The sequence below is a fragment of the Chrysochloris asiatica genome, unplaced genomic scaffold (assembly GCF_000296735.1).
Source record: "Chrysochloris asiatica unplaced genomic scaffold, ChrAsi1.0 scaffold00142, whole genome shotgun sequence".
Lineage (NCBI taxonomy): Eukaryota > Metazoa > Chordata > Mammalia > Afrosoricida > Chrysochloridae > Chrysochloris > Chrysochloris asiatica.
In genome coordinates this window covers 7,785,914-7,811,508 of record NW_006408660.1, presented here as the reverse complement: position 1 = coordinate 7,811,508, position 25,595 = coordinate 7,785,914, and the positions used below count along the sequence as shown (strand labels likewise).

The following is a 25,595-nucleotide window of genomic DNA, read 5'->3' as shown; positions in this document are numbered from 1 at the left end:
TTTCACTGCAATGACTACAATCTCCTCCATGCATTTGCTTCCCATTCCCTGTTTTTGGGGTGTTTTTTGTTGTTGTTGTTGTGGGGTTGTAGACAAAAACACTCAGGAATATATAATAAACAACCAAAGGGCACATTCTGTAAGCCTGCCTCCTGGCTGCCAGCACCCTGTCCCTCTCTTTCCATGAGTCCAAAGCCCTCAGCTGCTCCCTCTCTGCATGTCCTCATCTCTGCCTCCATCTCTGTTGTCAGGGCTTCTCTGAATAAGGTCCCACATTCTGCTTGTGCTCTTCTCCCTTGAAGGTCCTAGTGTCCTCTGTTCCTGGACTTTAGGATTACAGTCTTTGTTTTTGTTACAAAACTTCTACCTTTACAGTTGTGACAGTTGCAATTAGTCATGATAACAATTACTCATAGCTATGGAATCATAAGAATCTTATCTTCATCTCTTTTCACCAGACCCATCTAGACAAGATGAAAACTATTCAGTGGGTACTGTACCTTCCCGGGCACACTCTTAAACTAAATTCACTCCTGAAAACTTATAAGCCAGTCACTTAATGTCTTTATCGCCCCCTCATTTTAAGTAACCAAAGTCTAAGTTGCCCATCCCTATCTAACCTGTATACAAAGAGGATAGGATTGATACTTGATTGAAAGCTCATTCCCTCTCAGTTGGTATTCTGAGCTACTACAGCCATAAGTTGAGCCTGGTGTGGCACTGTGGGTTAATGTGCCAGACTGCAAAGTCGTTTTAACTGCAAGGTCGACAGTTCAAGCTCACCAGCTGCTCCTAGGAAACCCTATACAGGGTCTCTATGGGTCAGAACCAACTCAACAGCATGTAACAACAAAACAACAGCCATAAGTACAGGTCACGTTCATCAAATTGTAGCAATTTACACTCATTTCCTCTATCAAAAATTGTTTTGATCTTCTTCTAGTCGAGTTCTGATTATCAAGCCATCGAGGCTAAGTTAAATAGGTATTAACTGCAAACGTGGGCATTCTTGTGCATTTCTCATTATTTCATATTAGCTGGATGCTTCACTCTCAGCTCTAGCCCTCCAAGGCTATGTCCTTGTCCGTGGGCTCAGGAGTCCCCAGACCTCATCACACTTTGGACCAACCAGCCCTTCCTCTTCTCTCTCTCATCTCCAGGTCAACGGGAGTCTATGGAATGTGGTTGAACTCAGCCCATTTCTTCATTGCTGCCTTTCCCCCTCTTCCTCTCACCAGCAGACCAATGTGGTCACCAGCAAGCTTACATGCCTGCTTATGTGTTCCCTTTGAGTTTCTCTTGGAGAGGAGTTTATCCTTAAGAAACTTGATTGCTTGCCTTGATGGCTCCCTGGCAAACAACTTACTTGTTCTTGTTGTAGCCAATCATACTGCCATTTTTGTTTTGGATTTTTCCTGTTGATCTTTCTTTGAAGATGTATCTTCTGTTGCTCTAGCTGTTCCAGGCTGTCTGCTTGTCCTTTCTAGTGGGAATGTCCCACCTCAGAAGGTTCTGGATGGGGCTCAGGATTCCACCTAAGGACCTATACACTGAAAAGGCTCCACAAAAAGCTTATTTCACTGGGCAAGTTCTAGAGCTCCTTTTAGGTATTCTAGTCAGTTATAAGCTAAAGATGAGTTTGCAAGCTTTCTGTAATCATCTTTCCCAGTATTACTTTCTATCCCACTCAAGTGTCTATTTTACAATAGTAGGCAAGGGAAACCAATATTCATAAGACAGCCTGACATAATTTTTAAGACAGCCTGACATAATTTTTAAACCTTAAAACCAAAAACATCCCCTGAAGTCTTCTTTAAACCAAATAGTAATTTAACTTGAGTAGTAAAAAAAATGTTTACCTTGAGCACTGTTCTCGTTTTTTTTTTTTTTTAAAGTAACAACAAAATGTATTTTAAAACAGACTTCGCCAGTTGGCATTTTGAATGGAATCGCTAACAATTCACTTCAACCCTGTACATTGTGTTTCTTCTGCTCCTGGAGTCCTCTTGTGGCTTTAATTCTTGAAACTCAGGCAGCAGCACCAGACATTACGTTCCCAAAGGGTGAGATATTATTAAACTTTCTGCTGGCCATTGTTTTCTGAATGCAAATAGACAAATTCTTAAACCCTCTTATTCATTTCATGACGATCATTAGAACAAAAAACACAAATTAAGTCAAACTTGTTGCTGTTATGTGCTGTGGAGTCAGTTTCAACTCATAGCATCCCTGTACAGGGTTTCTGAGGCTGTAAATATTTACGGGAGCAGAAAGCCTCATCTTTTATTGAAAATAAAACAAGAACACACACATGAAAATCCTACAGATAATAAATATCTCTGATTCTCTTATTTTAAACAAAGTCCAATTTTATTCATGCTTAATATCCTTGCGGTTCATTGTATACCTTCTCCTTTGATCCTTGCTTAAGTAGCTGTTTGATATCTTCTCTTGTTTCCTCTATTAACTGTTCTTTTGGAAAATCCACATCGAAAGTGATTATCAAAGAGCACTTCTTGTTGTTGTCAAAGCTGAGGAGCCCTTCCCCTTTCTTCCATAGCTTGGCTCCTGGCCTGTGATCTTATCCTGGGAAACATGTACCCTGTGACCATCTAAGTAAGAAATATCCATCTCAAAGCCAACCAGAGACTCAATCAGTGAGATTGTAACATTTGTGTATAAGTCATCTCTTCTTTCAAAGATGTGGGTGCTTGACAACTCTGATTTGGAAGCGTGTCTCCTGGTTCTACATCCACGTGAGGCTCACCTTCTCCAATAAAGAGGTACTCCATGCCATCTCTCATGCCAAGTTCGATTTCTACCTCCAGAGTTCAATCTTCATTCACTAGTTTGACATTAGGGCACTCATCACAGACCAACTCCTGGTCATTTGGAAGAGCCCTAGCTGGGTAGTTCGCATCTCTTGCCGACAGTTCCATTTTCATTTGCCAAGTGCCTGTCTTGTCACAGGTTTGTTTCTAATTACTTCTACAAAATTTCCTGCATACACTTCTTCTAAAGTGACTTCTAGATGTATAATGATATTACTTCCTCTGGGAATATTTCTGTCTTGCTGACATGGTGTTCCTCCAAACATGAAACCAAAATCTCCAAAGAAGCATGAAAAAAATGTCTCCATGGAAGCTCTGATGCCTGTCTTTTAATCCCTGTTCACCATAAGTATCATAGTGTTTCTATTTCTCACTATCTGACAGAACGCGGCAATCACAGCTCGATGACATACAGCAGCAACAGGCAGAAGGTGCCCAGGTTGTGTGGGGGCCATGGTTACTCTGTCCCGGACCCTATCCCACGCATTCCTCAGTTGCCTACACCTCCACGTCGGCTTACCAGCCCACCCAACCCTATGAGGCTGCTACACGCCCAGGGGCTCCTACTCAATCCCCAGCAACAGCTAGCTGGCCTCTTCCTCTGTCAGTCTACTGAGCACTGTGTTCTTTTAAAGAACTATCAATACCTATTGTCAAATTGACACCACCAGCTCCATAGATCCTAACATTTATGTCCATGGGAAAAGAGACAACTCAGAAAAGAAGGATGAGAACAGTTACACAACTTTAAAAAATGTAGTAATCAATGCCTCTGAATTGTGCATGTAGAAATTGTTGAGTTCGTAGATGTTTTGCTTGATATACTTTTAACAATAAAATAACAAAAGAGTTTGAGAATTTTGAGTCACCATGGCTACAACAATGGATTCAAAAGAAGCACCAATTGTAGGGATGGCTAGGGCAGGGCCATGTTTTACTCTGCTGTATATAGAACCAACTCATGGAAGATACCTCACAACACTAGTATATTTCATTTATTCTCAACATGGAAGAACAGATTTTCCAGTAAGCATAATTTCTACAGTGAGCAAATTATACAGGATCTCACATGTGACTAGATCATTGTGAGGAATTTGTTAGTAACGATTTGCTTTTGTATAAATTATATTGAACTCATTTGCACTTCTAATGTGATTTCCTGAGATGGGGATACAGGTGTTACAGAGTGCACGCAGCTAACTGCACACAATCCAAGGCACTATTTATACACAACTGACTCCCACCAGCCGCCCAGCAGGAAAAGAAAAAAAACTGAGACTAAAAGGTCAGAATTTGTCAACATATTTCTGTATAATAGGAGCCATACTTACTATATATAAAACACAACTTACAATCTTCAAGACAATTATGGGGAAAACAACACAAGTAAGGTATGCTCACCACGGAAAGGTCAATTATTCTAAATCAAAAGGGCAATATTTACCTAAGGACAAAGTTGAGAAGGAATAGGAACGTGGGTAGAATAGAAATAGGAACCACACACACAAAAAAATAAAACTAACAACAATTCCAAATGGAAGCTCCTTTTGTAAGCCTCATGGTCAGGCACCATTATGACTATTACACATTGAGGCAAAATAAGACCCCTGGTGGTACACTGGTTAAGTGATTGACTGCTAACCACTAGGTCAGCAGTTCAAACCCTCTGAGAAAGATGAGGCAGTGTGCTTCCGTACAAATTTCAGTCTTCAAAACACTATGGAGTAGTTCTACTCTGTCCTATTGGGTCACTATGAGTGGGAGGTGACTCGATGCAATAGTTTTGGCTTGGATGGGGCAAAATAAATGTGTAATCAAGAGAAATTGATATATGGAGACCATTTACTCCTACACGGAATGAAACCATGCTGTTGTTTCTACATTTTCTTCCTGTGGCAGATGTCACTGGTGAAGCAAGGACTTCTAAAAATTCTCTCTTCCATAAAAGCAACAAGAAAACTCAGAAAATGGCTTCAGAATTCTGAAAATTAAACAAAAAGCTGCAGCACTCCAGAAACATTTATTCAAGAAAATCAGCTGATGGTGGTAAGAACCATGATCTTTCTAGTGTTTAAATGTGTCCTATTACCATACCCCACCACCTCAAGCTCTGTGTTGTTGTCAAATGCTGTAGAGTTGGTTCCAACTCAGTAACCCTGTATAGGGTTTCTGAGGAGTGGCTGGTGGGTGTCAATGCTACCAGTGATTTACATTGCAGGCTTTGAGCTACTTGGTGTCAGCTTAACCACTAGAAGTACTGGAGGCTAAGGTTAGCCATGGCAGCAGTCAGTGCTAATCTTACAGTGCCACCTTGGCCATGCTGACACAACCAATAAAAATTCTGGATCCCACAATCAGGTGAGTCTATATACTTTGTATATATTGTCACCTGATGCTAGCACTGTCCACAACTCAACTGGAACAAGGTAACAGAAAGCTCCAAACTTGAACTCACCTGGACTCTGCCCTACCCACCTCTTCCCTTGGAGCTTTAAATTTTATCCTTTTACTTTAATAAGTTGCAGTGAGTTCTTCTCACTCATTTTCAGTGAGTTCTTCTAGCAAATAACCAAACTTATAGTTGGTGTGATTAATACCAACCACTCAACTGTGTATTATGGACTATTTCAATATGCTAACCATTAGTATGGCACAGGGTATATATTGTCTAAATATCAGCTCTGGTCTGTCTGCTGAATTTAATTCATCAAGAACTCCGAAAGAGATTATCAGTGGTCCTGGAACTAAGAACAGGGTTCATTTCAGAAGTAGCTCTAGATGAACAGTCTATGGTGTGGGGGATGGATATACCTACCTCATCTATTCATACCTGCCTGTCCCCTATAATCACCTGAATTTCCTTCTTACCAAAATTCCTGAGATGATTTACAAAACCTGTCTACCTTCTAGGAAATGTTTAGTGCCGTTGACTCTGTTCTGACTCATAGTGACCCTATATATAGGATTTCTAAGAAGCAGAAGGTGGGTTTGAACTGTAAACCTAGTGGTTCACTAGGAATAGGAGGGAAAATAACAAGTAAATTCTTGTTAAGTGCTGTCCAGTTGGTTCTGACTCATAGGAACCCTATATTAGGTTTCGAGGAGCAGCTGTTGAGTTTGAACTGCCGAACTTGTGTTTGGCAGTCCAGTGCTGATCCTATTGTACTACATCAGGATCTTGCCACCTCTACACGTCAGGACTTAACCTGCTTGAAACCTTCCCTAATCCATACCTAGCCAGCAATGCTCACCATAGCCTATTTCTCTTAGATTACTAACCATGTTCTATCTCTGATTAGTCGATGCATTTAAATTATGGTGGTGGTGGTATTGTTAAGTGCCCCATAGCAACCCTATATAGGGTTTCCAAGGAGCAGCTGGTGAGCTTGAACAGCCAACTTTGCAGTTCAAACCGGCTTTGCTGTCCAATGCATTAACCCACAGCGCCACACCGGGACTCCAAATATGGTATTGGAGGAGCCTATTGAAAGTACCTTGAACTACCAGAAGAACAGGCAAATCTGTGTTGGAAGAAGTACAGCCAGAATGCTCCTTAGAAGCCAGGCTGGCCAGACTTCGCCTCTCATACTTTCCGCATGTAATCAGGACAGATCAGTCCTTCTGGATGGCACAGGACCAGGTAGTGTTTCGTGTTGTTGTGCATAAGGCCGTAACCAACTTGACGGCACCTAACATCAATCCTATGTTCTATGCCTTGAAAACAAACTCCAAATTCACCAGACCAGCATTCTTTGCCCAATCCATTGGCCTTTTCTGTAGCCCTGGACATTCACACGGTCATGCTCATTACTGCTTCCTCAACCGAAGCACCTTCCTTCATTCCTTCTGATCAGCATCCGCCAAGTGGGGCACAAAAGCTACTCCTCCAGGCCTTCCGGCATACTCCAGTGGGCCAGGCCATTTCCTAAACTGCCAGCTCTTTCCCGACCATTTGTCTCTTCAAGAACTCATCCCATTCGTCGTTAGATGGCAGGAGGCAAACTAAGGGTTTGCTGAGTGCTCGGTTGGCACCAGCTTGCGCCCCAGTCAACAGACAACGACCAAACATCTACGTGCTGAGCACTGGCGTCAGCAAACACGACAAGTAGCAAACACGACAGACATGGCCCCTGCCCAAAGGAGCTTACAGTCTAGAGAGGCTGCGGACAAAACATAGTTCACTAACTACAAAGAGTTGTAGGCGCTGTGATGAGTTTGGAAGTGACCCGGGTCGCAAGGCTGCGCGCGGAGACGGCGGCTTGCGTTTGCCTCAGTTTCTCCACAGCCCGTACCTCGTGTGTGTCTAGAGATGCAACAGTCGCCTCCCCACGCCCTCTCGCGTTGTAAGTCATCGTTGCCACACACCCCTAGTCCCAGCGTGCTCCGCGCCCCGGCTTACTCCGCGGACTAAGCACCGTCTTCCCGACAGGCGCCGGAACTCCACTGCATGCCGGGAATTGTGGTCTCAGGGAGACGGCACGGCTCGCCGACCTGTTGGAGCGCACGCGTGGCAGGAAGCGGAAGCGGCCTACGGTCTGACCTGGCCCCGCCTTGCGCCCCGCCGCTCGCTGCGGGGCTACACTGACGTGTCTCTCGGCAGAAAAGCAGCGCACGCGAGTGGGCTCAGCCGCGGGCAGCGTCGCCTCTCTCCGAGTGGTGCGGAGCTGGAGCGGGATACGGAATCGGAGCAACCGACGCCATGGCGAGTGAGTCCCTCGGGGGCAGCCCGGGCACTGCCGGAACAAATCAGACCCCCCTTTTCCTTCACCCGTCTGTTCAGGCGCCCATCGGCCCGGCCTGCCCAGGTGCCCACAGACCTGGGTTCTCACACACCCTCTCCCCATTCCTGGCCCTGCGGGCCCCCACGTTCTTCTTACTCTCTTCCCTGCTTTAACTCATCATGGGCCGAAGGTTTCACGGGTAGCTTCTGTATGTCTTAACTCCTCTTTTTTCTCCCCTTCAAGTCAAATTTCTGGAAGTCATCAAGCCCTTCTGTGTCATCCTGCCGGAAATTCAGAAGCCAGAGAGGAAGGTAAGTTCCCCAAATGGCTCTAAAAGAAGGCTTTGTAAAAATGTCTAGGCACTTCAAGTTTACATTACAATTAAAAATGGCTTCAACACGCCAGATGGCACTCTTTCCCTCTCTTCCCCCTGGAGTATCGTTGTGTGTACTATGATGTTCCTAAGGGGTCTAGAAAGGTGACCTGGCCGTGTAGAGATTTCAGCTGAAATCGCCGTGCGTTATTGGACTATCGTTTATCTATGTTGCTTTCATTAAGCAAAGCGTCGGGTTTTCCCTGCCCCTAAAAACTAGATCCTGGCCTCAAAAACCTCAATCTAGAGACCCAGATTGAGTTACCGTTCTTTCTAGACCCCTGCCAGGCTCAGATCATTGCGAGTTTCTCTAGGAGATGCTCTTTGTAGCCAGCTGCTAAAAGGAGTTAAGGGCAGTCCTTTTAGCAACCTGGTGCTTTTCTCAACCCGGAGCACCTTCCTTCATTCCTTCTATACAAACGGGAGAATAAAGTCTGCTTTTTTTATATGGTCGTTATGTACCTTGGAGTTGATTCCAAATCGTAGTGACCCTGCATGAGGTTTCTAAGGCTGTAAATCTTTATGGGAACAGAACGCCTCATCTTTTCTCCCACGGAATGGTTGGTAGTTTTGAACTGCTGACCTTGAGATTAGCAGCCTGAATCGTAACCACTACGCTATCTGGGCTCCTTAACTAGAGCTTTTTTTTAATGTTGTTATGTGCCGCGGAGTCGGTTCCAACTGATAACGACCCTGTACAGGGTTTCCGAGGCTGTGAATCTTTACGGGAGCAGAAAGCCTCATCTTTCTCCCATGGAATGGCAGGTAGTTTTGAACTGCTGACCATAAGATTAGCTGCGTGATTCATAACCACTACGCTACCAGAGCTCCTTAGAGCTTTTTTTTATAGCAGACATTAAAACAAGGAAAGATACAACTGTCCAACTATCTTTGATCCTTATCAAGATAGTGAGTGTTGCCCATATAAGTAAAGTTGTTAAGCAATGAAAAAAAAGACTTCGCTATGTTCTTAAGTTAAAAAGAATGAATAATAAAACTTTTTTTTTTTTTTTTTTTTTAGGTAATGCAATCGTATGTTTATAACTGACACCAACCTAGACGCTTAGTTAAACTTAAAATCATTTTACATAAATGCCTCACATATGTGTGTTGCCTTTAACAGACTAATTTCCCTAGTGAGTTACACCGCTCCCTGCTCCCCCACAAGCTTAATGGATGGGTTTCACTCCTCACACAACCTCTTTTCTTTAATAGCTGTAAGGTCTTGGGTCTTGTAACTAAGTGTGGTAAGTACAGAAGTATGTACAAGGGATTGGTAGTGATTCAGAAAAGAATTAATTTTTTTTTTTTTTGGAAGAAATTAAGGAAAAAATTTCACACAGAAGGAATATATAGTGTACAAAGGCAAAGAAAAAGAGACTGTGTAGTGTATTGGGAAGGGGTGTTGTATGTGGTTGAGTGTTGATAGAACGTAAGAGTAGCTGTTACTGTTAGTGCTGGTTTCTGAGGTGCGACTGGTGAGTTTGAACCTCTAACCTTGTGGTTCAAACAGCCTTGCTGTCCAGGGCTTATCCTGCCAATAAATGAGTGGAAAGGGCTAGACAAGTTAGAAGATTGCTTTGGCAATAAAGTAGAGGGTTGAGAATATGGTTTAGAGACTGTTGCGATACAGGGAAACATTGTGGTGGTATGGTAGAAGTTGAGGATGGATTGGGGCCATTCGAGATGTAGAGTAGATAAGACTCGGATATAAAGATCTTTTGAAGTTTCTGTGTTGTATTTAGTTGTATATAGAAGAGACCAGGTCATTAAAAATGTGGAATCTTATCAAATTTGTCTACTACTTTTTCCTTAGAGAATCATTTCAGCGAAAGCTTTTTGCATCGCAGTTTAGTATGAAATGACGTCTTGACCTAATTTTGTGTGGCAGGGAGACAGGCGGGAAAGGGAACAATCTCGAGGAAAAGAGTTCCATGACTTTTCACCACATTAGGAGCACTGGCAGTGTTAGGCACATTTAGGATCGCCATGAATGCGAATCGATCCTAACCCCAACAGCAGCAACAATCAGTTAGCTCTCTAAAACGTGTTCTCACCTTATAAAGAGCTGTGACTATGCCGTGTGATATGAGAATTAAATGAGGTGATGTCTGTGAAGACTTTGTACACACAAAGTGCACAGTACGTGGTGCAAGTTGTTCAAGGCTTCTCTATGAACAGGGACGGGGCAGTGTCTGAATCCATTTTTATAATTTGCTTATGACAATTACTTGTTTAACTTACTTAACTTCATTCTCTTTTATAGATTCAGTTTAAAGAGAAAGTGCTGTGGACTGCTATCACACTCTTTATCTTCTTAGTATGCTGCCAGGTAAACACAGTTTTGTGTCCCACTGTTGCTCCACAAGGATGGGCTGCATCTAGTGTGTTGACAACTTTTCTGTTTGCTTGTTTCCAGATTCCCCTATTTGGTATTATGTCATCAGATTCAGCTGATCCTTTCTATTGGATGAGGGTGATTCTAGCCTCTAACAGAGGTAGGACTCTGACTCTGTGGGCCTTTTCTCTGTCCAAAATGGCCTTAACTGCCTAATTTAAATAAGTTCATAGATTTTGGCTGTATGTTGAGTTCAGAGAGTGTGAAGAATGTAACTTGAGAAAATAAGAGTGAAAATGTTGGTGTGCAGTGCTGAATAGCTTTATGAAATACTGGATTCCAGACCGAGCCAAGGCATTTTATATTTGGAATTATGTTTGAATGCAATATAAAAATTTTAGTAGCAAGCTAAATCTGTGTTGTAAAGAATATAAAACATGGGATACTAAAATGCTTTTTAAACACGGGTTATGATGACATTTCTACCTGTCCTGTGTTTGATAACAGATTCTTTAGAATATGGAATTCATTTCTTAGCTGCATATTTTTCCATCTGTATCAAAAATAGTATGTAACACTTTGTATACTCTAACTAGTTACCTTTTGGAGGATTTTGAAATGTTAGTATTGAGATGTTTGATTAATTCATTTTAGCATAATGGAAGTAGAGGTTTGTTCACAACTATAATTGTACGGACCCCCATTCCAGACTCTGGAAATTATTTGAACATTATCCTTTTTTACTGGTTGATGGAGAGGTAAATCTTCCTTATCTCTGTAACAGCAAAATGGATCTGTTACGGTGAACATAAATGCAGCAATTTGTTTCAATGCCATGCAACTTCCTCAATAGAATGAGACATTGCCTGGCAGGCTGACCAGGATGAATTGAGTTATATACTAATCATTGGTATTTTGGTGTAAGTCTCTCAATTAAATGTTGCTAAAGTGAAATACACTGAATTCGTGTAAGGAGTACCAAGTCAAATGTTAGCATTTTCTTAATAATGTTTCGCTTTTCTAAGCTAAGATTGCTTGTTTGTTTCTCCCTTACTTACCTCAAGGCACATTGATGGAGCTGGGTATCTCCCCCATTGTGACTTCTGGCCTGATCATGCAACTTTTGGCTGGGGCAAAAATAATTGAAGTTGGTGACACCCCAAAAGACCGAGCTCTCTTCAACGGAGCCCAAAAGTGTAAGTGAGACTGTGAGTGATGTCTTATAATTCTAGTTGGGAATATGAATGTGTTACATAGTTGGAGGAGTCTTCTATGAGAAGGCACTTGGGATGGGCTGCTAACAGCAAGGATAAGAGGAGTATTGAGAGTGGTCCCAGAGACCAAGTGGAATAAAGAGCACTTTTGGCATTTCAACCTCAGTTACCCCAGGCACTTCACAGGCCCCTGGATATCTGTTTGTTCTCGAAGTGTCAATTTCTTCAGCATTTACGAATTAAGACTTACTTCAGAGTTGCTGTGAGGATTAAATCAAATAATGTGTATAGAATATCTCTCACATTGCTTAGCACATAACAGTTATGTGGGAAATGTGTTTTTTTTCTTCTGAGAGTTTATAAAGATTTAACTTAGGAGAAAAGCCAATCTACTGTCTACTAGTTGTATGACTTAGATGACAACTCTTGGGTTGTGTATCCTTAAAAATGGGAGTAATAGTATTTGTGTCATGGCTAATAGGGTTACTAGCACAATGACCCGTCAGCAGTATTAAACTTGTTCACTCTGTTACTATTGACTGAAATAAATGAATTAGAAAATTATACTGTATTGTTTCCAGTACAGTCATATTTTCTTCCACACCAGTGTGTTTTACCAATCTTAAAGTGGTAGATTAAATTGAGTGAGAAAAACAGATCTAATTTAAATCTGTCAGTTTGGGGCATAAATCAGGATCTAAAAGTATATATATTGTACATGCAGTATTTTTCAAAAGCATAAAACACCTGTTTTCTCTTTGCTCTTGACAGTTTTTAACATTCTCCAGCCTTAAGAATTCACTACTACTAAGAACTTTGTAAAAGTCAAATAGGGACACATTTGATGGTCTTTGAAGTAAATTTTTATTTTACACGGCAAAATAAGCAGGGAAACTGAAATTAAAAGCACTAACCCATACTTACAGACCCATGTAGTATTGTGGAAGCTTTAAATATCTGGCAGTTCCAATTCAAGATATAAGAAGGAGAGTGTACAAAAAGGAATGCTATTTCAAAATAGCTTAGTAGCAGAGGAAGTGTGAATAGTAAGTAAATTGATAGCATTGTGGGGTTTTCCCCTTAAAAACATACTAAATAGAACTGGGAGCAGGGATCTGTTTGCTCCGCTGCTGCTACAGAGGTGACTAGGTGTGTGAGTTATCCAAGTGGTCTGATGAAGAATTTGAGTGCTGGGGGTTTGGGACATCACCAAATTATGTGCCTCTGGATGTTTTCTTCAAGAATTTTTCTCCCTGATTTGCTGTACACAAATCAGATAAGTTGATTTAGGAAAAGGTGAAACTAAAGAGCTAGTATGCCTTTGTTGAACGCCATCTGTGTTTTTGTGTATTTTTGATGGAGTTAAATGATTGGATGTTTCCTAGACAGGTTCCTTGTAGACAGTTTTAGTATTTTCATCTTTCTATTCCATGGCGCCTGTTACCCAGTTGGTGTTCAGTAATTGTTTACTTTAATACCATGTAGTACCTCGCTTGGAGAACACAGTTTTCTTTTGATTTCTAGTATTTGGCATGATTATAACTATTGGCCAGTCTATCGTGTATGTGATGACCGGAATGTATGGGGACCCTTCTGAAATGGGTGCTGGAATCTGCCTGTTAATCACCATCCAGGTAATTGCTATGCTAACATTCCCCTGCTGACTAGCCCTTCACACTTCACATCTCAAACGACAAGCCTAAACTACACATTTAGAAGAGAATCTTCCCGAGAAGTCAAAGGCCTTGTGTTTTCCCTTTAAACTCACAAGAGGGACACTATACTCCCAATACCTGACTGAGAATGGGCACTGACCTAGCCTACAGGATTTGTAACAGAAAGCCTGATGTTGAAGAAAGGAAGAACCGTGGCCATGGTGAGCAATAATAATGCATTGTTTATTTGGGTTTCTTTACTTTTATCTTTACAGCTTTTTGTTGCTGGATTAATTGTCCTCCTACTAGATGAACTCCTGCAGAAAGGGTACGGCCTAGGCTCCGGTATTTCCCTCTTTATTGCAACCAACATCTGTGAGACCATTGTGTGGAAAGCATTCAGCCCCACCACTGTCAACACTGGCCGAGGTAAGGGGCCTCGACTTTCCTTGTGACAGGGTTCCATAAAAAGTATTGATATGTATGAAGGTTAAAAAGGATAAGTTCCCCTAGTCCACTGAAAACCACTTCCATTTTAGGTACATCTGCAAACATTCTAAAAACATTAGATTCATTATGTTGCATAATCGATTTTTCACGTAAGAGTATGCCCTAAACATTGGCCATCCCAGAACACATACCCCTGCCTCATTCTTGTAACACAGCATGAACTTCCAGTGGTAGGATGAAGCAGCACTATTTTAGTCAGTCTTCTGATGGACATTTAGGTCATCACCTTTTTTCTTTGTCCCCCTATTTGGTATGACAAACATTAGATAGTGGCCATCCTTGTACATTCATTTATTCATATTTTTGAAGTTGCGCTCAATGAGTAAACTTACAAAAATGAGATTACTGAAGCAACACACTTGGTCATATAAAGGCCATCTGTACAAAAGAGGCCTGGGCTTAAGAAGTTCAACCCTGTTCAAACTTGCCTGTTCCATTTAGTAGCTACATATGTGATTTCAGATACATTCCTTCCCCTCCGAACCTTGGTTGCCAGAATCACAATAGTCAAAATAAAGTACCACAAAATAGTAGATGCTTGTCAGATGTTAGTATTTTTCTTTAAATCCATAAGAATGCTGTGGAAAACTTGTTTTTCAGAATGTTTAGAGTAAAACTTACTAAGAAAGATTAACTTTTTCATCACTAAGTATGTTTCTCATTCAGCAGTCCTGTGAGAAATATTTATTCAATTGCTAGAAACAGAATTCCGTGCCTCCAGAGACCATATAATCACACTGTTGCTAAGTGCTGTCTTGTTGGTTCCGACTCATAGCAACCCTTCTAGGGAGCAACTAGTGGGTTTGAACTGCCGACCTTGCAATTTATCCTATAGCACCACACCAGGACTCCTATAATCTCATTAGTGACACAAAACAGATCCCTGGATGAATGCAGGCCTCATCAGTTACCCAACAAATTATAACAGAAGACTGTTACTGGAGGTGGGAAATGTCTGCAGAACCTTAGGAAAGAGTGAGCAAGATCAGATGTGGTTTCTTTCTTGGGCACTTCCTGTTGTTAATTGTCATCAAGTCGGCTCTTACCCATAGTGACCCTTGTATAAGGTTTCCGAGGAGTGGCTAGTGAGTTTGAGCTGCCAGCCTTACTGGTTGAAATCAATCTTGCAGTTGAGATTTCAGAAAGTCCAGTGCAAATTGGGAGAAACTGGGAGACAGAAGGCAGGGTTCTTGAGTTGTGATTGTGAAAAGCTAGGAGGATGAAGGGATAATGGTAGTTACGGTATATGGCAAGACCTAGTCTGGGGGATGTGCTGAGTTATAAAGTGGTATCAGAGCAGAAGGGAAGAGAAGGCACTTTGTAAAGGTATGGAAGCCTGATAGCAACTGGCAAAGGAAGCCACAGTCCATCCTAGAGACTCCCCAGTGAGGTGGTAAAAAACAGTTTGACAGGAATGAATTCTGGATTGGAGGCAGAAAAAAAACAGCTGGGTATTGTGGATTAAGTATTGGGTTCCTAACTGCAAGGTGGCTTGTTCAAACCCACCAGCCCCGCAGGAGAAAAATATAAGACTGTCTGCTCGCATAATGATTTACAACCTTTCTTACGGAGCAATTGTGTTTTGTCCTTTACAGTCACTATGAGACTAAATCTGCTCCATGCAGAGGGTTTATTGTTGCAGTTATCCCAGTTTGAGAAGCATGAGAGAAGAGAAGGTTTTATTGATAGGATAAAGGAACTTTCAAAAGGGTAGTGAAAAACTAAGATACAAAGGCACATTTGTTTCTGGCATTAAATTAAGAACTAGCAGAGTCTGCAAACTAGTTCATTCCAGTTTGACCCCTGCTGAGAGTTTACCTTTCTGCCCCACGTATGCTGAATCTGAATCTACATTTTAATCAGATCCCCAGGTGTGTACGTAAGAATCAGCTGTCAGTGGGCAGTGTTTGGGCCCTGCTGGAAAGAAGGTGCAGGCAGGGAGGGCACCTAGCAAGGCTATGCAGGCACACACAGCTCCTGCGGATTTGGGAAAGGAAAGGAGTGGAATTGAGGGGGCTGAGCCCTGGCCTGGGCAGAAAGCACAGGTGTCTAGGCTAACTGCTTCAGCTTCTGGTGGACCCAGGAAATACATTGTGGACTGAGGCCCCTCAGCTCTGACAGTGATCATTGTGTTTCCCTGACAGGTACAAAACACCCAAACAGAATTAGAAGGGACAATGGCAATATAAAACTTTGTCCCTGCAGTAACACTAGAAACTTAGAGATTTTGTCTTATTCCCAGGGATTCAGCAGGCGATGAATTTGAAGAAATAATTATGTCACCAGTTAGGAAAGCTAGGACCTAATCCTGGCATTGCTTTTAAGTAACTTTTCATTCCACAAATGTCTATTAGCTGCCTATTATGTGCCAGCATCTGTCATAGGCATTGAGAATTCAGAGTAGTTAAAACATGTGTTATCCATTTGTCAAGTGTTATCCTAAATGAAAATAAAGTCAAGAAAGGTGATTGGGGTGCAGTGAGACGCTTGCTGCAGGTTTAGACTGACTAATCAGGAGGAAGTATGTTTGGAAGGACCAGCAAGTACAAAAGCCCTGAGGTGGTATGTACTTAATGTGTTCAAGAACTGGCATATGCAGCTAGTACAGAATGAAAAGGAAAGAGGAGTGTTTGGGGTGGGCAGAGCATGTAGACCATAGGGCTTAGAAGAAATTCCTTTTGACTTGGGCCTCCACCTCTGTGAAAGAGCAGGCTTGTCCTGGCCACTTCCTTAGCATCTCTGAATTCTATACATTGAGGAGACAGGCCAGTATCGTCACAGATGACCAAAAAGGCAGGGAGAGTGGGAGCTGATGAAAGACAGTCCCAAAGTAGATGAGGAAACCACTGATAGTAAGGACAGTGTTTCAAAGAAGCCACATCTGGTGGCTTTGGGAGAAGCAGCAGCGGGTTCTAGCTAGCATATGTGAGAAACAAGGAAAATGCTGTCACAGCAGTACCTTGGTGCATGTACGTGCGCACACGTTTCTGAAAATTAAGTTAGCTTCCTGCCAGTAAATTAGCACAGGGGGATAGGGTGTAGTTGTCCAACTTATTCTGTTGTTGGATAGTTAACGCTGTGTTGGAATAACATAGATTCCACAGCAATGCAATGCTTGCATTTCTTTAACCTTTTATAGTATCTGTCTAGATATAAGAAAGGAGTTCTGGTAGCGTAGTGGTTACGAATCTGGCTGTGAACCACAAGGTCAGCAGTTCCAAACTATCAGCTGCTCCGCAGGAGAAAAACGAGGCTTTCTGCTTCCATAAAGATTTACAGCCTCGGAAACCCTGTACAGGGTTGCTATGAGTCGGAACCGACTCGACGGCACTTAACAACAACAACATAGATACAGGAAAGAGCTCTGGTAGTGTAGTGGTTACAAATCAGGCTGTGAACCACCAGGTTAGTTCAAAACTACCAGCTGTTCCACGGGAGAAAGTTGAGGATTTCTGCTCCAGTAAAGATTTACAGCCTCAGAAACCCTGTGCAGGGTCGCTAAGAGTTAGAACCGACTCCACAGCACATAACCACCACCACCACATAGGAGTACTGGTGTGACGCTGTGGGTTAATGTGCTAGACTGCAAAGTCAGTTTGAACCATAAGGTTGGCGGTTCTACTCACCAGTTACTTCTCAGAAACCCTATTCAGGGTTGCTGTGGGTCAGAACCGACTCAACAGCACTTAACAACAACATATATAGGAGTCCTGGTGTGGCACTGCAGAATAATGTGTTGGACTACAAGGTCAGGTCACAAGGTTGGTGATTCAGATGCACCAGCTGCTCCTTGGAAACCCTATACAGGTTCACTATGAGTTGGAACTAACTCAACAGCACTTAACAACAACACATCAATATAAGTTTCTTGGCAGTTTATAAAACATCTAGTTCTTCTTAATGGGATTCCTAGTGTGATGCTATAGGATAAGCACACTGGAAAACCCTTTACAGGGTCGTTAAGGGTTGGAACAGACTCAGCACTTAACAGCAACAAAAGTTCCTAATGACACATAGAAGCCATTTTCCCTACTGTTCTTCTATAGGACTGCCTCCTCTGGAACTGGCTTGGTGGGTGAGGGTAAGGAGGTAGGGGTTGGCACAGAGAGCAGTTTCTAGTCTGGATCAGGTCCCATGGTGAACATGCATACTGCCTCTGCTTGTACAGTCAGTGTAAGGACATAAACCCGCCCTTTGTTGGTGACATCCTGTAGCTCTTGGCATGGATAATTTTCCTTGTGCTTTCTAGAAAAGTGGTTCTATCCACCTGGAGCCCTCCTTCAACGTAGGACCCTTTACAACTAGAGTTCAGCAAACCCTGCTTTTTTCATTTTGTAATTGGTCATCATTCTCATATTTGGTGGCTTTTATCTTAGATATGTGTGAAAATAGGATGGATTGACTCAATTCACAAGAGCACCTTAGTCCATTTCTGAGTTTGGCATTTCTATAAAAGAAGTAAGAGTTGTGGGATGAGAAAGTCCATGTTCCATCCTATGGTTACCTGAATCACCCTGAATTTCTTGTTAAGTATCATCGAGTGTATTCCAGCTCATAGTGACCCTGTGTACAACTAAACCAAGTTTTGTCCAGTCATGCTCCATCCTCACTATCTTTGCTATTTTGAGCGCATTGTTGCAGACACTGTATCAGCCTATTATGTTGAGCATCTCTCTAACAAGCATGATGTCCTTCTCCAGTGTCCTCCTGGCAACATGTCCAAAATACATGAGACAAAGGTTGCAGTCCTCCCTTCTAAGGAGTATTCTGGCTATACTTCTTGCAAGACAGATATATTTGTTCTCCTGGCAGTCCATAGTATATTCGGTATTCTTCACCAGCAACATAATTCAAAGGCATTAGTTCTTTGGTCTTATTCATCTTCCAGCTTTCATCATAGGCATATGAGGTGAACAAAAATACCTTGGATTAAACCAAGCATACCTTAGATCTCAAAGTGACACTTTTGCTTTTGAACACTTTAATGAGATCTTTTGCAGTAGATTTGCCCAGTGTAGTAATTTGATTTACTGGCTGCTGCCTTCATGGGTGCTGATTGTGGATCCAAGCAAAACAAAATCCTTGACAACTTCTCTGTTTTCTCTGTTTTCACAGTGTTGCTTATTGGTCTAGTTGCGAGGGGTTTTATTTCTTGATGTTGAGGTGCCATCACTCTGAAGGCTATAGTCTTTGATCTTCATCACTAAGTTGCTTCAAATCCTCTTGGCTTTCAGCAAGCAAGGTTATGTCACCTGCACATTACAGTTTGTTAATGAGTCTTCCTTCAATCCTGATGCCACGTTCTTCAAGTAGTCGTGCTTCTCAGATTATGTGCTCAGCTTTTAGGTTGAACAAGTATGGTAAGACAATAAACCCTGACTTAAACAAATTCTGCATGAGCATAATTAAGTGTTCTGGAATTTTCCTGTTCTTCACACTTTCTTTAGCAAAATTTGACTTGTGTGCGATATTGGTGATGTTCGATAGTTCCCTTATTTTGTTGTTACCACCTTTCTTTGGTACAAGTATGGATCTCTTCAGTTGGTTGATCAGTTAGCTGTCTTCCAAATATCTTGGCATAGACAAGTGAGTACTGGAGCCTTCTTGTTCACTAATGCCTTCAGTGCAGTGTGGACTACTTCCTTCATTTCTATAGGTTTTTGGTCATATGCTGCTTCTTGAAATGGCTGAACATCAACTAACTCTTTTTAGTACAGTGGCTGTATTCCATTTTTTTTTTTTTTTTTTTGATGCTTCCTGCATTGTTCAGTATTTTACCCCTTTTGTTGTTGTCAAGTGCCGTTGAGTTCTGACTAATACCAACCTTGTGTAGTGTTTCTGAGGAGCAACTGGTAGATTTGAGCTGCCAACCTTGCAGTTAGCAGTCAGTGCTTATCCGACAGCACTGCTCCAGAACTCCTAAATCCTTTAATCTTGCAACCTTAGGCTTGAATTGTTTCTTCAGTTCTTTTAGCTTCAGAAATGCTGAGCATATTCTTCCCTTTTTGTTTTTTCTAACTCCAAATCTTTGGGTGTTTCATTATAATACTCTACTTTGTCATCTTGAACTGCCCTTTGAAATTTTCTGGTCAGCTTTTTTCCTTCTGTGTTCAAGAGCAATTTTTAGAGCCTCTTCTGCTATCACTTGGTCTTTTCTTTCTTTCTTTTTTTTTTTAAATGTCCTGTTGGTTTCTTTATATATGATGTCATTGGTGTCATCTCCTCTGATGTTCAGTCCATAGGGTTTCCAGGGAGAGGTCAGTAGGTTTGAACTGCCAACCTTGCAGTTGGCACACCAGGACTCCATAACCCCATGTCATCTGTTGGGAGTTACAAGACTACATAAAAGCAATCGATTGCACCAAAGGGGCTCCAGCTTCAGTCATAAGTCTACAGTGTGTCAAATTGCTTCTTGAAATGTTGTCTACGTTTATGTTGAATATATCCAAGGTCATACTTGGACTCTTGTGAACTTGTTTTTGATTTTTTTGTACCTTCAGCTGGAACTTGCTTTGAACAGTTGATGGTTCTGCAGTCAACCCATGGCCTTATATGATATTGACCTTCTCCATCATTTTTTTCTACAGATAATGTTAAGTCAGTTCCAACTCTGCAACCCTACGTAGGGTTTCCAAGGAGTGGCTGGTGGGTTTGAACCTGTTGACTTTACAGTTAGTAGTCCAGTACTTATTCTACAGCACCACACCACAGATAGTCAATTTAATTTCTTTTTATTCCATATTGTAAGGTCACAATTATGTTATTGAAAAAAAATATTTGCAGTGAATAAATCGCTGGTCTTGCAAAATTCTGTTATGCCATCTCCAGCATTGTTTCTGTCACTTAAAATCGTGTTCCAATACCAGTGGCATCGTTTCTAGAACCACAGTATGTAGGCAAGCTGCTACAGTACCACAAACTGACAGGCGAGTGGTGGATAAATCCCAGAACTCAGTTTAACACTTTTCTTTGTTTTCTCCTGTAAGAAGCTAGTGCCAAGTTAATTTGCTTGTTTGTTCCTTTACCCAGTGTGTTTCTTCCTTCATCAACAGGAATGGAGTTTGAAGGTGCCATCATTGCACTGTTCCATCTCCTGGCCACGCGCACTGACAAAGTCCGAGCCCTCCGAGAGGCCTTCTACCGCCAGAATCTCCCCAACCTCATGAACCTGATAGCTACCATCTTTGTCTTTGCAGTGGTCATCTATTTTCAGGTATGCCCAGATTCAAGCACAGGGGATTTTGATGGTCTCAGTTTCAGGGTGCCTTAGTGTGTACTGACTGGAATGATTCTGTAGCATTAAGAGGGATTCAGGTTCCAAGTGAGCTCGACAGATGTGCTCCGTCAAGTCATGGGGACTTGCAAGCTAAACAACAGTAAGGCACATCTAAAGTTTCTGAAGGCATGTTTGCTTGGGTTGGCTCTATGAGACATTTAAGTACTTATTAATTTAAGAGAAATGAAAAGTTCTGTATTTTAAGGGTCTGTATTTTCTTGCTGTGTGAGGCAAACGGAACGTCAGAATCTGACTCAGAGGACTGTTAAGACTACTTTGAAACCTCATCACTTTTACTTGTCCAAACTTTGTAGAAAATCCCTTCATTTTAGAAAAGGCCATTCCTTTAAAGTTACCAACTGGTTGCTTTTTTGTAATTGGATTAATCTGTGTGATTTTTTTTGATCATCTACTTCACTTTGTGTTCTGATATTCATTGAATAGCAGGGAGAGTAGTAGAAAGGGTCATTTAGTATTTGTGAAAATATCTTTATACCAGACACTACTACTGCTGAGACTTTTAGTCAGATGCCTGAGGAATTATGTACTTGGGTAGTATTTGCAGTGATGTTATTAAGAATTTACATTAAATTCTCTATATTTTGAGCTCTCTTCTAGTTACTGGAAGTCTGTAAAAAATGATTCTCTAAGGGTCTCAAAGTCTAGAGAAGTACTTCTTTGGATGACGGCATGGTCATCTTTGTCTGAGGCCCCTGTCAAAGCACAGGGAAGTACAGAGAATACTGAATCACAAGAGATGAGCACTGTGAAGGTGTTGGTGTGGCTCTTTCCAGGCTTGTCTGCATTCACATAAACTATGATGTAACCTGATGGACTTTGTGTTTCACAAAAATGGTATCCTTCCACGGTGCTTTCCTTTGGTGCATTTTAAACCAATCTTTCTTAGAACCTTCTGTGGAGTAGTAGACAAGGAAGGGTCTTAAGCTCTTGAACCTTTTCAGGTGGAGTCCCAGAGCCATTGGTCAGGGTTCCATCCTCATCTGTTTGATGTGTCTGCCTAACGTTGGAATGTGGTAGGCAGTGAAAGGGTGTTTCTGTTGTTTGGCTTCTCAGGGCTTTCGGGTGGACCTGCCAATCAAGTCAGCCCGTTACCGAGGCCAGTACAACACCTACCCGATCAAGCTCTTCTACACCTCCAACATTCCCATCATCCTGCAGTCAGCCCTGGTGTCCAACCTGTATGTCATCTCCCAGATGCTGTCCGCACGCTTCAGCGGCAACCTGCTCGTTAGCCTGCTGGGCACTTGGTCTGTAAGTGTGACTGTTTTCAAGTATATTCATTGGTGAATGTCCTGGCTAGTTGCAAATATTTTACCCAAAGATGCTTTATAATTGTGCCCTTGGCAAATTCAGCATGTTCCATTTCCTTCTCACTAAGAAAGCTGCTGTGAGTCAGAACTGCCTGGTGTGCAGTGGCAATCACAAGCTTTTTGTCTGCTCTTTCCAGGACACTTCTTCCGGAGGCCCTGCACGTGCTTATCCAGTTGGTGGCCTCTGCTATTACCTGTCCCCTCCAGAGTCTTTTGGATCTGTATTAGAAGACCCCGTCCACGCGATTGTGTACATAGTGTTCATGTTGGGCTCATGTGCATTCTTCTCCAAAACGTGGATCGAAGTCTCGGGTTCCTCTGCCAAAGATGTAAGTGTAAATTACTAAGGAGACCTTTGCACTAATTCTTACCTGCTACTGGTATGTGGAGTGTCAACTTGTCACCCCAGTAGTGTAGTAGTGTTTGAGTGCACTTCTCATTTTCTCTGAATAGATTTTGCATCTGTATTCATAAATATTGTTCAGTGCTTGGGAAGAAAATCCAGAAATATTTGGTACAACTATGTACCAAAATTTTATCTTTCCTTAACTTCGAATATGCAGGTTGCGAAGCAGCTAAAGGAGCAGCAGATGGTGATGAGAGGCCACCGAGAAACTTCCATGGTTCATGAGCTCAATCGGTGAGTAGTTAGACCAGATTCCCCCAGTTTCCTATTCATACACAGTACACTAGACTAGAGCAGGTATGTGTTGTCCCAGTAAGAGTCAGAATCTCTGGTTCATCAAACCTCATCCTTATAGTCACTAAATATTGATAAACCTACTAAGTGCTGGAAATGAGGGGACAGCAACACAGAGAAAGACAAGGTGGTAGGGCATGGCTCTGAGAAATACCATCATAGGCTGCAATGGAACCGTCACTTACATTCAGGCAGGCAGGGTTCTGAAAGGGGGCTGCTCCAGGAGGAAGGGCAAGCTTCTTTAAGGGGCTAGCAGCTGGCAAGCTGTGAGCAATCTGATAATGAAGTCTGAGAGTACGTAGGTCAGGCCCCAAGGTGGAGGTGAGGCTGGAGGGGCCAGCAGAGGCCAGCCTGAGAAGCCTCGATGCCCACTAAGGACCTGCTGGGTAAAGCAAGAGGAAGGGTCCTGTGGGAAGATCAGTACTAGCACATGGGAAAACAGGGTTGGTGGAAGGGTACATCAGGAGATAAAGGAAGTAACCAATCATGAGAAAGACCAGTGCTGTGAATTGGTGCTATAGGATAACCACATAGTCGGCGGTTCAAACTCACCAGCTGTTCCTCTGAAACCTTACATGGGGTCCCTGTAAGTTGGAACAGATTCAAAAGCAATTAATAACAACAATAGGGACAGTAGGCCATTTGCTTCATTTTCTTCAGATTTACAGCACTGTTCAGTAGAAATATAGTTGGAGCCACATATGACATCCTAACATTTTTTAGTAGCTGCGTTAAAAATGCAAAGAAATGTGTAGAATTTTTAATCATGTAATTTATTTAAGCCAGTGTATTCAGAATCATTTCAGATTATAATCAATATAAGAGAAATCTTGAGGTATTTCACATTCTTTTTTTCTAAACTAAGTCTGCAAGCTGTTATGTGCATATAACACATCTTGATTTGCACTGGTCACATTTCAGCGCAAATCAAGATGTGTTATATGCATCTGAAGCCCTTACTGACAGTACAGTTTTGATCTGAATATATCAGCTCTTGTGCAGGGACACATCAGGGTGGCTCTCACAGGGCAGGTCTGTTGAGACTGCCAGTTGTTAGCTGGGAGCGTGTGACAGATGGGCAGGATCTCGTGGCTTTGGACAGGTGTGATGGACAGGATCACATGGCATTGAGCAGACCACCCCTCTCCTCCCAGGTACATCCCCACTGCCGCTGCCTTCGGTGGGCTGTGCATCGGTGCCCTCTCGGTCCTGGCTGACTTCCTGGGTGCCATCGGGTCTGGAACAGGAATTCTGCTCGCCGTCACAATCATCTACCAGTACTTTGAAATATTTGTAAAGGAGCAGAGTGAGGTGGGCAGCATGGGGGCTCTTCTTTTCTGAGCCACGTGTCGCCATGGACCGAGGAGAGGAGCTGCTCATGAGTCCCCGGAAAGGGAAGGGGGAGCAGCAGTTTCTCCCTGCGCGAGCTCTCCTCACAGGGGGTCGCTGCTGTGGCATGGGCACTTCTGTTTTCCTAGAGGGTTTGAATTCTTTCATATTCTTCCATTCCACTTTGTACAGTGCTAGGGATTTCCCAATTGGAATTTTAGCTCTTTATTTTGGCATTGGCAAAAACAATTAGAAATGAGGTTTTCATTCATCTGATGGCCAGAAATGGTGGATGATTGTCTTTGAGTATCCATTTACCATTTTTTAAACCTTATTTGTACCTTCTCAGTGCTGTCTGTGGCTGCAGTGGCCTCAGCTTTTCCCCACAAAGGAAATTCTTTGCTTGAAAGCACAAAACACAGAAATGTCTGCCTTTTGTTTTGGTGGGGTTGGGGGAAGCTGGGAGAGCGCCGTGTGTTGTCTGGTTAACTTGGAAACCAGTATGTTAAAACCTTACTGGATTATCTCCTTCATAGTCAGGATTGGGAATATCTGTAAACTAAAATTTTGTTTTAAAGTAGTTTCTAGGACAGAACTTCTGAACGGTAGAGTTTCCAGAAGGCCCACTGGGACTGTCTGTTAATGTCCTGCGTCTACCTAGGCAGGTTTAGAGATGGAAGAGAACAGTCTGCTGGTCTCTGCCATCTTTTTACTTAGCCAAGACTCAGAGTTGAACCCTTCCATATCTGTGTGAGAGAGTTTGTCCAGATTTCCTGTCATCCTTCTCTTTGTGTGGTCCACACTGTTCTCCCTCACTCACCTAGAGAAACTGGGGAAGGGGGTATTTTGGCAGACAATCAGATATGGAAAAGAGTGACTTCATGTTCAAAAGCCACTTGTACCTTCTAGGCTGAAAATGCCCCATGTGTTTCTTTTGAACTTTTAAAATTGTGCTTTGGACCAAATGCAAGTACCATAGATGACCAGCTGCCACTGCTCTCTTCACCTGGCCAGTCCTGCCCCCGGAGGAGGGGCAGACTTCTGTGCTTGATATGAAAGGACTTTTGTGACTGGCAGGTGACCTTTCGGGAGGTAGCCCAGAGGACTGGTGCTGTCCTGGCAGTGTAGCATCAACAAGAGCAGCAGGGCTGTGGATATTCAGTCATCAGGGACCTAGAGGTTCTGAGTCACCATTGGGTGCTTGTGAAGGGGCTTGAGTGTATGACCGGAGCCCCACAGGTGACTGCAATCATGTGGGAGAAGCCCCCAGCTGCAAGTACCCAGTCTCTTCAAAGCGTTGAGCAGGGTTAGGACTCA

The 25,595-nt window shown here is 42.5% G+C and overlaps 1 protein-coding gene and 1 pseudogene across 2 annotated transcripts; one reads left to right on the top strand and one right to left on the bottom strand.

Moving 5' to 3' along the window:
* Positions 1-2,380: 2,380 nt before the first annotated feature.
* LOC102839753 lies at positions 2,381-7,532 on the bottom strand (annotated as a pseudogene).
* On the top strand, positions 7,371-24,346 carry SEC61A1 (Sec61 alpha 1 subunit (S. cerevisiae)). 2 transcript variants are annotated; one of them, XM_006870491.1, is made up of 12 exons: positions 7,371-7,537; positions 7,796-7,863; positions 10,192-10,257; positions 10,345-10,423; positions 11,328-11,459; positions 13,002-13,111; positions 13,408-13,561; positions 20,695-20,855; positions 21,993-22,190; positions 22,387-22,578; positions 22,813-22,889; positions 24,104-24,346. In XM_006870491.1, the coding sequence occupies exons 1-12, from the start codon at positions 7,531-7,533 to the stop codon at positions 24,288-24,290; spliced, it is 1,431 nt and encodes a 476-aa protein (XP_006870553.1). In that variant the 5' UTR covers positions 7,371-7,530; the 3' UTR covers positions 24,291-24,346. The 2 variants fall into 2 exon arrangements, with proteins under 2 accessions (XP_006870553.1, XP_006870554.1); XM_006870492.1 differs by lacking the exons at positions 7,371-7,537; positions 10,192-10,257 and having other exon boundaries at positions 7,801-7,863; positions 24,104-24,290.
* The last annotated feature ends 1,249 nt before the right edge of the window (positions 24,347-25,595 follow it).

Excerpts from the sequence above, each read along its gene's own strand:
- SEC61A1 (XM_006870491.1), top strand. Across the intron at positions 10,424-11,327 it reads GATTCTAGCCTCTAACAGAG|GCACATTGATGGAGCTGGGT; the intron begins GTAGGACTCTGA and ends ACTTACCTCAAG. Across the intron at positions 22,191-22,386 it reads GCCTGCTGGGCACTTGGTCT|GACACTTCTTCCGGAGGCCC; the intron begins GTAAGTGTGACT and ends TGCTCTTTCCAG.